The 12893-nt window shown below is 49.3% G+C and overlaps 5 protein-coding genes across 5 annotated transcripts; 3 read left to right on the top strand and 2 right to left on the bottom strand.

Annotated features, from left to right (window-relative positions):
• Nucleotides 1–323: 323 nt before the first annotated feature.
• N7509_007808 (uncharacterized protein) lies at nt 324–1955 on the top strand (the record flags this gene model as incomplete). The annotated part of the gene is made up of 2 exons (XM_056632445.1): nt 324–1323; nt 1381–1955. The coding sequence occupies 2 exons, from the start codon at nt 324–326 to the stop codon at nt 1953–1955; spliced, it is 1575 nt and encodes a 524-aa protein (XP_056487996.1).
• A 1179-nt stretch (nt 1956–3134) lies between these two features.
• Nucleotides 3135–5025, top strand: N7509_007807 (fungal specific transcription factor domain-containing protein; the record flags this gene model as incomplete). Its single annotated transcript, XM_056632444.1, has 5 exons — nt 3135–3170; nt 3228–3856; nt 3917–4078; nt 4135–4677; nt 4743–5025. The coding sequence occupies 5 exons, from the start codon at nt 3135–3137 to the stop codon at nt 5023–5025; spliced, it is 1653 nt and encodes a 550-aa protein (XP_056487995.1).
• A 1130-nt stretch (nt 5026–6155) lies between these two features.
• N7509_007806 (CocE/NonD family hydrolase) lies at nt 6156–8345 on the top strand (the record flags this gene model as incomplete). The annotated part of the gene is made up of 7 exons (XM_056632443.1): nt 6156–6371; nt 6447–6531; nt 6597–6675; nt 6742–6848; nt 6898–7496; nt 7579–7953; nt 8007–8345. The coding sequence occupies 7 exons, from the start codon at nt 6156–6158 to the stop codon at nt 8343–8345; spliced, it is 1800 nt and encodes a 599-aa protein (XP_056487994.1).
• A 385-nt stretch (nt 8346–8730) lies between these two features.
• Nucleotides 8731–10414, bottom strand: N7509_007805 (cytochrome P450; the record flags this gene model as incomplete). The annotated part of the gene is made up of 5 exons (XM_056632442.1): nt 8731–8910; nt 8965–9099; nt 9176–9617; nt 9653–10130; nt 10198–10414. 5 exons carry the CDS (start codon nt 10412–10414, stop codon nt 8731–8733), a joined length of 1452 nt encoding a protein of 483 aa, XP_056487993.1.
• Nucleotides 10415–11151: 737 nt separating this feature from the next.
• Nucleotides 11152–12717, bottom strand: N7509_007804 (carotenoid oxygenase family protein; the record flags this gene model as incomplete). Its single annotated transcript, XM_056632441.1, has 1 exon — nt 11152–12717. The coding sequence occupies one exon, from the start codon at nt 12715–12717 to the stop codon at nt 11152–11154; it is 1566 nt and encodes a 521-aa protein (XP_056487992.1).
• Nucleotides 12718–12893: the final 176 nt, after the last annotated feature.

Here is a 12893-nt window from a genome sequence, read left to right as displayed (position 1 = left end):
TATGGACCTTTCCCGTCTGCGCTACACCAGTACATTTTCAGCAAAGTGCAATGTGCGAACGAACTAACCTACCCCACGCCTCTGCTCTGATCGGCTAGCTTCCCCAGATGCAGACCTCCCGATGACCAGTGGTGGAGATTCTGGAGGCCGAATTGAGAAATGCGGAGGAATAAGAGCAATATCAGACGAGATCCGAAGTGCTTAAAGCCCCTGTTTCCCCGAGACTCACCATTGAGCAATATCAGATTCTGACAAGACAAGTCAAATTCATCTATCCTACATTTTTTATTTTACTCCTCTTGGGCCCGCGGGTCTTGGTCGTCATGGATCCCGATAAACAACAGGTGGACAGTGCCCACGTGGAATCCACGCCGGTCACGACGGGTCTGGAAGATGCAAAGCTCGCGCAGTCCAGGGCAATGCAGAACCGAGAGCATGACATCGCCATGAAAATCGCCATTGCTAAATACTGGAGGTCCATGGGCTACTGCATCTTCTTCTGCATGTCTGCAGTCCTATGGGGCTACGATATGCAGGTCAATGGTGGCCTTCTTGCAGCGCCCCAGTTTCGTGCTGTCTTTGGATACACGCTCCCAGATGGCGAGACCATTCTTCCTGCAAGATGGCAAGCTGCCTTCAATATGATTGCAACGGTGGGTGGCATGATTGGAAGTCTCCTGTGCGGGCCTCTCTCGTTCTACATCGGCCGAAAGTCGAACTTGGCTCTCGCCTGCGTCATATCCTCAGGTGCCATCTTCTTGCAGTTCTTCGCCTTCCATCGTGGAGTCCTCCTCGCTGGAAAATTGGTCAATGGTATTGCACTTGGCATGTTTCTTGTCACTGCATGCGCCTATTGCTCCGAGTCCAGTCCTGTTGCGATTCGAGGTCTCACAACCGCTCTGGTGAACTTTTTTGTCGTCATTGGCCAGCTGCTGGGAAACTGTCTGATCAAAGCCTTTGGGGATAGATCGGACACATTTGCCTGCCGCATCCCCTTTGCCTTCCAGTGGTTTTTCCCGTTGATTTTATTCTCCGGGGTGTGGTTCTGCCCCGAATCTCCCTACTGGTATGTGCAGCGAGGCCGGATTGAAGACGCCAAGAAGTCTCTCCAGAAATTCCAGATTGGCGGGAATGTCGATCAATGGCTCTATGAGATCCAAGAGACCGTTCGAATGGAAGAAGAATCGGCAAACTCTGCAGGTTACATCGATTGTTTCCGGGGAACCGATCTACGTCGAACCCTGATTATCTTCGGCGTCTGGACAATCAACTCTTTCAGTGGCGTCAACTTCGTATTGAGCTACTCCACTTACTTCTTCGAGAGTATGTCATTCATCTTGATATCCTATATTACCTAGCTAATGTCTCTTCTCTGATCAGTTGCCGGCCTTCCGACCTCCCATTCCTTTGATATGGGCGTAGGTGTGACTGCTGTTGGTGTGGTTGGAAACATCTGCTCGTGGTATGTCATCAACGTTATTGGAAGACGGTCTCTCGTCCCAGGAATGGCTGTTTTGACGGTCATTGTATTTGTAATTGCTATTCTGGATGTCGTCCCGGGCTACAACCACTCGATCGCTTGGGGCCAATCCGCTCTGATTATTGTCTGGAACTTCTTCTACGATCTCACTCTTGGCCCGTTGGGATACGTGATCTGTGGAGAGATGTCTTCTACTCGATTGCGGTCTCATGTAGTGAGCATTGGATTCTTCACGCAGAACCTGTGGACACTGATTATGACCATCACCGTGCCCTATATGATCAATCCCGACGAAGGGAATCTCCGAGGCAAAACTGGCTTTATTTTTGGTTTCTTCTCCATAATTGCCACCATCTGGACTTATTTCTATCTGCCCGAGACGAAGGGCCGGTCTTTTGAGGAGCTTGATCACATGTTCGAGCAGAAAATCCCTGCTCGCAAGTTTCATACTTATCGTCAGAGGACGGAGGAATGATCAATATCTTAGAAAGAATAAATGAATATGCACCACCGTCGTTGAGATATCTCACGCTTCTTTGAACGAGATAACGAACGAAATTTACCTTACTACGCTTCTAAAGATACAACAATCTTCACCTCCAGGGCTTGACATTATGAAACATACCCCGTAATGTCTACATATAATTTAAAAACATATCTGTCCTTAGCGTAAATATACACGCACAACTCTTTTAGATCCCGCATGGGCATTAGCATCCTCAGCAAACTACCGCGCTCCATAAGCTCGGGGTGGTCAGTAGTCGTATATAGTACTTTACAATGGCATTTCAAACGTTTGAAACTCCCTACTGCCCACCAATTTCGACCGACTTCAAATGGCAGACTAGTAGCTACCTGAGATGGAATAGATTGGCTAAAGTATTCCATACAAGGTAGCTAGTCTGGCATCAGAAAGGTGGAGACCAGGCGTCAACAAGGGCTTGGAAACTTTTGCGTCACCACTGTAGAATACCCCCATATACAACTACTGACCACCCTGCACTTATCGAGCGCCGTAGTTCTTGAAGGCCCTTCAACCATTTCACCTGTCCAAATCTTAACTCTAAAATTAAATATATTGGGGAAAGCAAAACAAAATGATGAACATTTATTTAACTTGATGTATAGAAACTCCGCCGATTGAGCGTCACGTGCAACCCCACTTTCAGCTCCGCGTGGGTTTTTACGACTAGTTTTCTACACATTCTACACTCTAATCCATATACTGCAGCCGATGAAAGCCATTGCCTGACTTTACAAAGCCTTTGCGTCCAAGACTGTTCGCAGACATTGGAAATGAAGAGGTTCCGGGCGGCACGAGCGGTCTGTCTCACGATGTCCTGTCCTACTTCTCACATTCCAGCAAGTCCACCCCAGGAGCGGGGACTAACATGACTCGCAGTGCGATTCATGTCGCCAACGTAAAACAAGGTTCGTTGAAACCAACTACTAACAAAATTGCTGCATAATTAGTAACATATTTTCCAGATGTGATGCCCGAGATCCCTGTGGACCCTGCATTAGCTTGGATGTAACGTGTTTATATGGCACGGAAGCTATTTCGTAAGTGTTTGATCCCAATTTCTTGATGACCAGAAACTCATTTTAAATCAGAAGAGGGAAAAGTGAGATGATATTGGATACAGTGTTACGGATGGAAAATTCAATCGATGAGCTCAAGAATATGATGGTAAGCGCATGCCTGTACCTCCTCTCTGTGATTCTCCTCACTGAGAACAAATCCCAGGTTTTCAATGCCAGAGGATCCAATGGAGTGAACGAAGCACAAGCAAGCTCGACATCACCGATGTCAACACTTGGGTCAATGTCTCAAGATACAGGCCATCCTCCAACTGTTAGCAATTCCAGGGACCTCACTGAGAGTGCCGTCCTGTCATCTGGCCACCTTTCTTCCGCAGAGTCGCTACTGAAGTGGCCTATCTTTCTGGACCAACCGTCAATCCGAGAGGAGGTTAATAAATCATTGTTGGCGTTGGAGTATAGCCGGTCGCAGTTCCAGAATGCACGCTATGCCGTCTTTCCCAGCATGAGCATGTCCGAAGTCAAAGCGATAGTGAGCATATTTCAACAAACATACAACTTTTGGTTTCCGACGATGAGCTTGGATAACCTCAAGTCTATCCAATTGAGAATATCACATGAAGACTTGGAGCCTAGTTCCCAATCGTGCCTATCATTACTGGTAATGGCCTTGGGATGCATCGGGGCTTCAGTGATAGACGAAGACATTTCAGTTGACGAGTCTCAGAAGCTCAAACAACGAGGCTCGGCATGGTTCAATGCTGCCATGAAGATGCTGCATCTGGCACATATCGAAATGAGCGTGGAGGCGTGCCAATGTCTTCTACTCACTGGGTAAGATGGGAATATACCATCCGAATGCGCTAGCTCGAAACTGACATCAGCATATTATAGCCTTTATTTCTCTTTCCTTCAGAGACCATTGCAAACATGGTCCCACGTTAATAGCGCAGCGACTCGATGTCGGTTTTTATTGCAATGCACCTTCGACAACTCAGAGCGTGACGACCGTGAAATCATCATCCGAGTATTCTGGTCGTGCTTTGTACTAGAGAGGTGTGCAATCTCCCAAAGCTAAAATTGAATCCGCCTACTCACAAAACCTTTTACAGCAACTACATCTCAGAGCTACCATCGCTCCCGCAAAACTACAATGCGGAAAAGGAATCCATGATCTCCCTCCCCGGGAAATTCCGCACTCACGAAGACCCCGAAGAGGGCGAAAAGTCCACATTCTACCTCCTCGCGACCATTGCCCTCCGCCGGCTTCTCAACAGAGCCCACTACATGATGTACGATCGCGAAACTGGGCTCCAAATATACTCCAATCATTTTCTTTCTGTCAACCAAGAATTGGCTCGCCAGCTGCAAGATTGGTACCAAACATTACCGCCCAGTTTGCAGTTCCCACAAGATGCGAAGCCCGCCGACGACCCATACAGCGAATACCTCCGACAGTGGTATCTTAGCTGTCGGAGTGTGATATACCGACCGTACCTAGAATGGGCCCTAGCTAACCCATCGTTTGACCTCAATAACGATCTCCGTGTGTTGGATGGATGCCGCATTGCCCTGGACACTTGCCTCTCCAAGCTGCAGCATCTGAAACAGATCCCGTATACAGTGATGGTTGACACATGGCTGTGCTCGCTATCGTAAGTTATAGAACAAGAGTTTTGACTGTATTCTTAAGGCTAATAATTTGGATATTTACGTGCAGGCTAGCGACCGCAGTGTTGACTCTTATGGGTGGCTTCTGCCACCCGCAACTAATGGCACAGCTCCGCCGAGCTGCATTGGTAGAACTGGGCCCGCATCTGCATGCTCTACTGCAGCGATGGATACTTATCCATGATTCTTCGCCTTCTCCGGGAGTTGAGAAATCTTTAAGGCTGATTATGAAAGCGCATGCATTCTTCGAAAGTAGGAGCGTGGAATGTGCCCCCTCTCAGGAAGAAGAGGGGCGCCCCTTCTCTTACGTTTTCTTGGGCTCTCATGGATGAAGCTTTGGAGATGGCAATTGCCAATGAGAATACATATAAGATTCCTCGTCCTCGACATGCCACTCACGTTCTTGGGAATTAACTGAGGATCTTGCTTTCACTGGCTTCACGGTATGCGAGGCGGCCTTGTTCTTCCACATGAAGGGCTGGAAAATAGTGAAATCAGTACGGAAGATCTTTCGGATCGTCATTACAACTACACCGTGCCCAGGTGAAAGCATGATTTTCTCTGTGATGGACTAATGGCTTGATGTCTTATCGATTGGATAGTCGGGCTATTCCCCCATAAGAACTCGATTTCCGAATTAACGCCACCAAGGACGCAAGAATCTTCCCGGGGAAAGAGGGGGGCTAATTCGTACGATTATTCCCAGCAGGTCGACATTCCAGCAAATATAAATGATGATTACAAGGCTATTCGCTAGGTTCCATAGGCTTACTTCTCATCTCGTGCCTAGGTAAGCCACTTAGAGATCACAGAGGATAAATAAAAAATCTTCTTGTCTACTATCTTGATCCATCTCTTCTCTGTTCTCACCCGCGACGATAAAAGCTGCATGTAGTTTTAGTGGGGCATTGCAGGCTTGGTAATGGCCCATGTTTTGCTCTATGTCACGGTATATATAAAAAAGAAGTTAAATGTGTAAAGAATTGAGCACGAACTGGTGGTTTTGAAGGGATCATTATTTTGATGGTGTGGTGCCCTACCGCGGGTCGCTTCCGATGCGTTGGCTAAATTGGATCATTTTTAGATAAACCGATCTAGGGGTTGACCTCGGGACTTCATAGAACCGCTGAGCTGCATGAATATGAGGACTATGAGGCGGGTAGGCTGCGTGTACCAGACCTGCTTTTACCCAAACTTGTTAGACACCACACATAGTGTGAGCACGGCAGCGCGAATGTGTGGAATAGGGTTGGCTGTTTTCGGTTTATTCCGCGGAATGCCATTGAAACCTTGGAAGGAAACATTGTATTCACTCCACGTTTAGCGCTGCTGCGGGGTTCCCCACAATGCAGTATAAGTGATGCTCACAGCATATAAATACCGTGCGCGAAGACAATCAAGCGTATATATTCAGCGTCACAATTACTAGTACGCTGAAAGTTTGATTTTGAGGATATCCACCATGACCGCACCGAACCTCGAATTTGAAGGGCTGCCCATCCCCTGGGTTCCCACCATTCGCCCTGAAGATGAGACCGAAATGTATCCCTACAGAAAGCAGAACAGAGGCACCACAACTCTTCCGGTAGGCTGGAGGTTCAACAAAGGAAGACGCCCGCTGCACCAGGAGATCATATTCGACGAACACGTCGCAGTGCCGCTCAGGGATGGAGTCAAGGTCAGTCGGTGATCTGCGATAAAAGACAGGGTGAATAAGAGAACGAATGAAACGACAGACTAACGGGCGAGTCAGATCTACTGCGACATATTCAGGCCTGTCACGGATACAAAGCTTCCAGCGATATTGGCCATAAGTCCATATGGAAAGAACGGAAATGGTAGGCGATTGCTCACCTGACTTGATACCTAGGTAGAACAGCTTTAATCGTGGTACTGTGGCCAGGCTTCCGTATTTTTGACAATATCCCCTTCCGGCTCGGGCTTCCCGAGAGCTCTACTTCGGGGTTAGAGAAGTTTGAAGGGTACTCATCGCCCTGACTTGTCCCGTCCCTATGTGTGCATTTAGATGTGCTGACCAGGTAGTGCAGACCCGACCCTGTAGAATGGTGCCCACGTGGCTACGTGGTTGTCAATGTGGACATTCGAGGCAGTTGGGACAGTGAGGGCGATCTTTATATCGAAGGAAGCCAGATGGGTAGGCTTAGCTCTTGCACCAATATACTATCACTTACTAACAATAGCAGGCATTGACGGTTTCGACACGGTTGAGTTCATCGCTGGGCAGCCATGGTGCAACGGTGCCGTCAGCATGTGCGGCAATTCATGGCTGGCAACAGAACAATGGGCAACGGCAATTCAACAGCCTCCTTCGCTTAAGTGCATTGCGCCCTGGGAAGCCTTCACGGACAAGTACCGTGACTTGGTTTGCCGTGGTGGCGTGCCCAAAACCAACTTTGCTAGCTTCGTCTTCAACAAAACTATCCGCGGACGAACCCAGCGCGAGGACATTGCAGGAGCGCTTGCTAAATGGCCTTTGTTCAATGCATACTGGGCGGACAAGGTATACGACACTAGCGGCATTACAATTCCCATCTATGCGTTGGCAAGCTATTCCTCTGGGAATCATGGGTCTGGAACCGTGAGAGGATGGAGAAATGCCGCATCAAAGGAGAAATGGATTCGCTTCCATGCAACCCAGGAGTGGTTCGATCTTTACACCCCTAGGTATATTGATGACCTGCAACGCTTCTTTGACCGTTACCTAAAGGGAATCGAGAACGGCTGGGAGCAAACTCCACGAGCAAGGATTTCCATTCTTACATACGGGAATCGATTTGAGCCGGTACGTTGTCAATTCTCCAGACTTGTAGTACTGATAGCATCGGGGAAAAAAAAAGAAAAAACAAAGACTAATGGGTATCCAGGGTCCCAAATTGGACGTCCCGTTTTCGGACTACCCTATTCCATCCACCGAATACCAGTCGCTTTATCTGCACGGGGAGGGCAGGCTGGCGCCATCGCCGCAAGCCAACGAGGGCTCTGTTGCGCACAAAGCAGACAGCTACCGCGCAAAGCCGTCCGAGTTCATCTTGAAATTTGAAAAAACAACCACACTCGTTGGCCACTCAAAGGCCGAGCTTTGGATGTCTTGTAACGAGAAGAACGACATGGATGTTTACGTATCCATCCGCAAGTTGAGCAAGAGCGGCGAAGTTCTTGAGCACGTCAACGTTCCTTGGGAGGCCCTACCGGAAGGAGTCAATACACAACACGACGTACCAATGACCCAAACCGTGAAGGTGAGTTGTTCAGCCCAAGTAGAAAATATTAGGACTAACCGCCTGTGGCACAGTACACCGGCCCAACTGGCATTCTACGCGCGTCTCGTCGCGCACAAGATCCGAAACGTAGCACCGAATTGATCCCATTCCACCCGCACAACGATGAGGAAAAGGTACCTGCTGGGGAGATTGTGAAGCTTGAAATCGCACTTTGGCCCATGGGCATACACTTCGAGGCCGGCGAGGGTCTTCTCTTCCGTGTACAGGGTTTCGTCGATACCAGCTCGGACTTCCCCAGCCATATCGAGCAGAAGCTGGACAACCTTAACGAGGGTCAGCACATCATTCATTTTGGTGGCAAATATGCTTCGAGGATTATTGTTCCTGTTGTTGCTCTACCGGAGCAGTAGGTCAAATCTAGAGCTCAGCCAGACAGTTTGAGAACATCATATATGTTAATCCATTCTATTATGTGTCCTGATCTTAAGTCCATTTCAATATTTAAACACTATGACCCGAACCATTTATATGTGAAAGGTAGACTCTTTAGTGAGTTCCCTAGGTTAAAACACACGTGTTCCGACTTCTTGATAGACGTAGATTGTGTGCGCAGTTAGGGGCTCTTATCCTATTTAAACTGCTTGCTTTCGTTCTTACCCTGAGTTAGCGCCTGAGCTATTAGATGCATTGTAGAGCCGCAATTTGCAGTATAGAAACTGAAAGTAGACGCAGACGCTTTTTCGTTATGCTACAGAGTAATTTATCTCTCGATCCTCGTTACAAGTCCTGCTCACGCTACTTTCTCTCAATAAGCTTAACCTGGATTTTTTGTTTGACAAACCATCCGCTGCTTGTTGTCCAATTTTTGTTCCCCGCAGGCACAAAGTCAAACCTCCTCACCAACTGCGGCAGAAGTTTTGTCATTTCAAGGAGAGAGATATTCTTCCCTATGCAAGTTCTTGCCCCAGCCCCAAACTATATAATAAGTTAGGACGAGTATTATGCGATCAAAAAGCGGTATAGACTTACTGCAAGGAAATTCTGTTCCAAAAGTGCAACTTCCTCCTTCGGAACCAGCCAGCGCTCCGGTCGAAACTGGTCCACATCTTTACCCCAGATGCTCGCATCGCTGTGAATCACCCAGGCGTTGACCCCGACGACAGTCTATGACGGAAGAAAACAGTTAGTGGCGATGACTCCGGCTGTAGATCTTGTCTGGCTGTCATGAATTGGAACTTACCCCCTCTGGAAAATGCCTCCCTGCAAGTTGAGCACCCCCTTCTGGAACAACCCTGCTCAAGATCTGACCAACCGCCGCATGCATTCTCAGCGCCTCCTTAATACACGCCTGCAGGTACGGAAGCCTCTGAGCTTCCTGGAAACTGACCGGATCCGAAAGATTTCCCTCCTGCGCCGCCCTCTCAATTTCGCCCCGGAGCTTCTCTAGACAATGGGGGTTCCTCATAAGAAAGTAGATGACGGCAGTCAGGCTAATTCCAGTGGTGTCTGAGCCCGCGCCTAAATTGGCGCCAAGGACATTGTTCATGACAAACTCATCCATCTTCCCGGTCTTTGTCAACTCGACACACTTCTCCAGGAAGTCCTTACGATTGCTCAAACTTGTTCCTTGCACCCTCGCTCCGATCTCGCGCGTTATCACCCGCTGTATCACCCGCCAGTGGCTGTCCACGGGAACAGTCTCTGGTACCAAAGATACCACGGGTGAATCTCTGGCACCAACGCAACCATTGACCCGTAGGAAATCGAACCCACGTGGGCGGCATGTAAAAGACGATCCTTATCATACCCGGCTTCGATTAGACCAAACGATCGGCCAAAGGTAATCTCTCCAATGACATCAAATGCATAGAACTGCATCCAAGTAAATAGGTCAAAGTCAAGCCCGTGGCTTGCATGGTCCGCCAGAGCAGCGATGAATCTGGCGTTTACTTCGTCTACAAAGGGTTCGTAGGTGACCATGGAGCTCATGGCGTATAGATTCGAGGTTTTACGGCGTTCCGTGGCGTGTTTCTCGTTGCTTTTTTGAGTAAAGACGTCTCGGTGCGCCATGGATGGGGAACCAAATGAGTCGTAGTAGTCTGACTTGGAAAATTTGGAACCCGCACCGTATATTGTGCGAATCGCCGAGGGATCACTGATGCTGTAACGATTTGGCGCCAGGCGCACTATGGGGCCTTTTCGGACAGAGTAGTTAGGTTTTCATACTCATATGACCGATTTTGCATCACGATAGCCACGTACCATATTCCTCATGCAGAGCGACCGTGACATGCTCAAGTTGACCGCGCCAGTTCTGGTACAGCTCCCAGAGACGCGTGTAGCGTGCAAACGCCGGCCCTTCGATGTCACGTAGCGGGCTGAGAAGGGGTCCGAGTAGATAGTATAGAATTAAAAGGGCCACAGAGGCAACAACAAGCGTAGAAACGCCGTAGGGCACGGGTGTGAGTTGCGCAATCATTGTTGGTGGAATATTGGTCAAACTAGAATGCAGCTGCCATCCGTGTTTCGTCCGAGCTAGCGAAATATGTGCCTTGCGGTTTATGAGTCTGCATGTCAGCAAGTGAGTTTCCGCTTGTTCCGAGATGCGGTGGAGAAGCCAGTAAGGTTCGGAAGTTCCCGCGGTGCGGGAACCTGGGGAAACCTTGACGACCCAAAGCACTGACGGATTGGGAAATCCTGGAAATTCTGGGGACCCTGAGCGTAAACAAGGGCGATGCCCGGCCCAAGGCACAGAATCTCGGCGCCAAATGCATCCGATGTGGCATAATTGCATGCTTCCTCGACACGACACTCTCCTGTGAACGATGAATTTCAAGGCGAGGGAAATCACGACAGCAACAGGGCTCACAGGAGCCACAGCCAGGATTCGAAGCTGCCCTATGGCCGTATTAAACTCTAATCTCAGAGTATCGCGCGATGCATCGCCTGGAATTGGTTGCGTGTCAAATGAGTAAGTTCCCCGTTGGGAGTGGATTGTATAATCGCAGCTAAAAGATATGCCAAAATATGCGTAAGAAATACTAGAACTACTAGTAGTAGTGGTCATGGAAATGCTAACAAGTGCGTAGTATTGTATGTGGTGTGACGAGTGACTATTCATGTGAGGCTATGAGATATCAGGTGACCAGGCCACATGCCCCGGTACGAACGCAAGCAACTGATCATTGAGTCGTACTCTTTCTACAAACGCCTCAATTAAGGCAGCCTATGCAGCTGAGAGTACTTTATGCTCGGGATGACCTCTTTGATGGGTCCTGACATAAATGGTAGGGGCTGATCAGGGTGAGGATTTGGCACCCAGTTTCCATGGACCTGATTACGCGTCTTGAAGGGCAACTGCGCGATTGCGACAGGCTTCAAGAAGTCGTTTGTGTCGAGGATGACTAGTTCACCCTTGGGCGACGAGTCTCTCTCCAGGTAAAATATGATCCAGCCGTCGCCTTCCTCGCAGTCTGGGCCCCGAGAAATGTAGGCTGGCTCCGCCACGCCTCCGTCATCCCCAGCGTAAAAGGTGGATTTTTCGTTAGTCTCCGTGTTGAACTTGATTATCGTGTTGAACTGAGGTCGGAATCCTCCGTCCGGCGTCACCATGCCGCCCAGATACAGGATTTTCGTTTTGCGACCAGTCATTCTCTCATCGAAGATGGGAAAGTCGAATATGCCCGTCAACAGCGTCTCTGGTGGTGGCAGTGCGGTTCCGTCCGGCTTGGAGAGATCTAGCGTCCATTGCAGCCAACCGCCACTGGGCTGCGGGCTCTCATAGTCCTCCGGATTGAAGAAGTGGAATACGTTGAAGCCTAGGAAGTGGCTCTCGAGTTTCAAGACCCCGCCTTCCTGCTCTTCCCAAGCGTTGCCGGTATGGATAATTAGGCCGTGCGGCGCGGTGTACTTGCGAAGCTCGCCGGGGTTCCAGTCTGGGTGGCTCGGCGTGTTTGCGTAGCGTGGACTGACGAGAAACTCGGACGGCTGGTCGGGGATGAATCTCCAGTAGTCACCGCCAGCCTGCATCTTCTCGTCGCTATTGACTCCAAAGGGCATGTTGGACAAGATGATCCAGTTGTCCGTAATCCAGCCATCGTGCGGCCACCCAGGCTTGTCCTGCTTGAACCAATGTTCGTTGGCGATGCGTCCCTGCGTATCGATTGAGTAGGTGCAGATATCGGGAGTGCTGAGCCCTTTTGCAGAGTAGCTCCAAGTCACAAGCTCGTTCTTATGCGGGTCAACCTTGGGATGCGCCGCAAATGTCTTTGCGATTGTCTGGCCCCCAAACGGATCCGCACCCCTAGTCTCGAGACTGTCTGGGTCCAGTGCGTATGGCAAACCCCTCTCAGCCAGCGCTAAAAGGTTTCCACCCCAATAGATAATGTTGGTGTTTCCCGTGCTGTCGTTTGCAAACCGTACACATGGGTGTATGTCAAAGGGATTCCTATAGCGGCCAAATAGACGGCGTCCAGCCTGGCGCTCTAAAAGCCATCTTTCGGTGTGTATATATTTGATCTTCATAGATATTCTCCCATTCTGTATTCTGAACGCGCAGACATGCCCGTCTCCATCAACAAAGGGGGTGCGAGGCTGCGGGCAAAAGTGAGGGTCTACGAGGATGCGGTACCAGGTTCCGCTGATCGTCGTGGGTATGTCACCAAAAACAACCATTTCATCGAGGTCGCACTCGAAGCGGCCCTGCGGTGTGGTGTCAATGGGCTGGTAATAATGTTCCCATGGCGAAGTGAGCCCGTATGGGCTCTTTTTTGGTCGGTACATGCAGTGCATTCTGCACAGGCTTTGACTCCAGCACTGCCATTTCTCTCATCTGAACTCAAGGCTGTTCGGTGTAGAGACAAATGTGTAAAGGAGTTATGGTTGAATATAAGCCTAGAGCGGCGCTTTCTTCACGTTCAAGCTATGAAGGATGCAGATCAAAGCTCTTGGTCTGGTAG

This window comes from Penicillium cosmopolitanum (genome assembly GCF_028827165.1).
Source record: "Penicillium cosmopolitanum strain IBT 29677 chromosome Unknown utg000008l:1.0-4398992.0:1.0-4402845.0, whole genome shotgun sequence".
NCBI classification, from domain to species: Eukaryota; Fungi; Ascomycota; class Eurotiomycetes; order Eurotiales; family Aspergillaceae; genus Penicillium; species Penicillium cosmopolitanum.
Note: the sequence above shows the minus strand (reverse complement) of the source record. Positions and strands in the feature narration are given on the sequence as shown.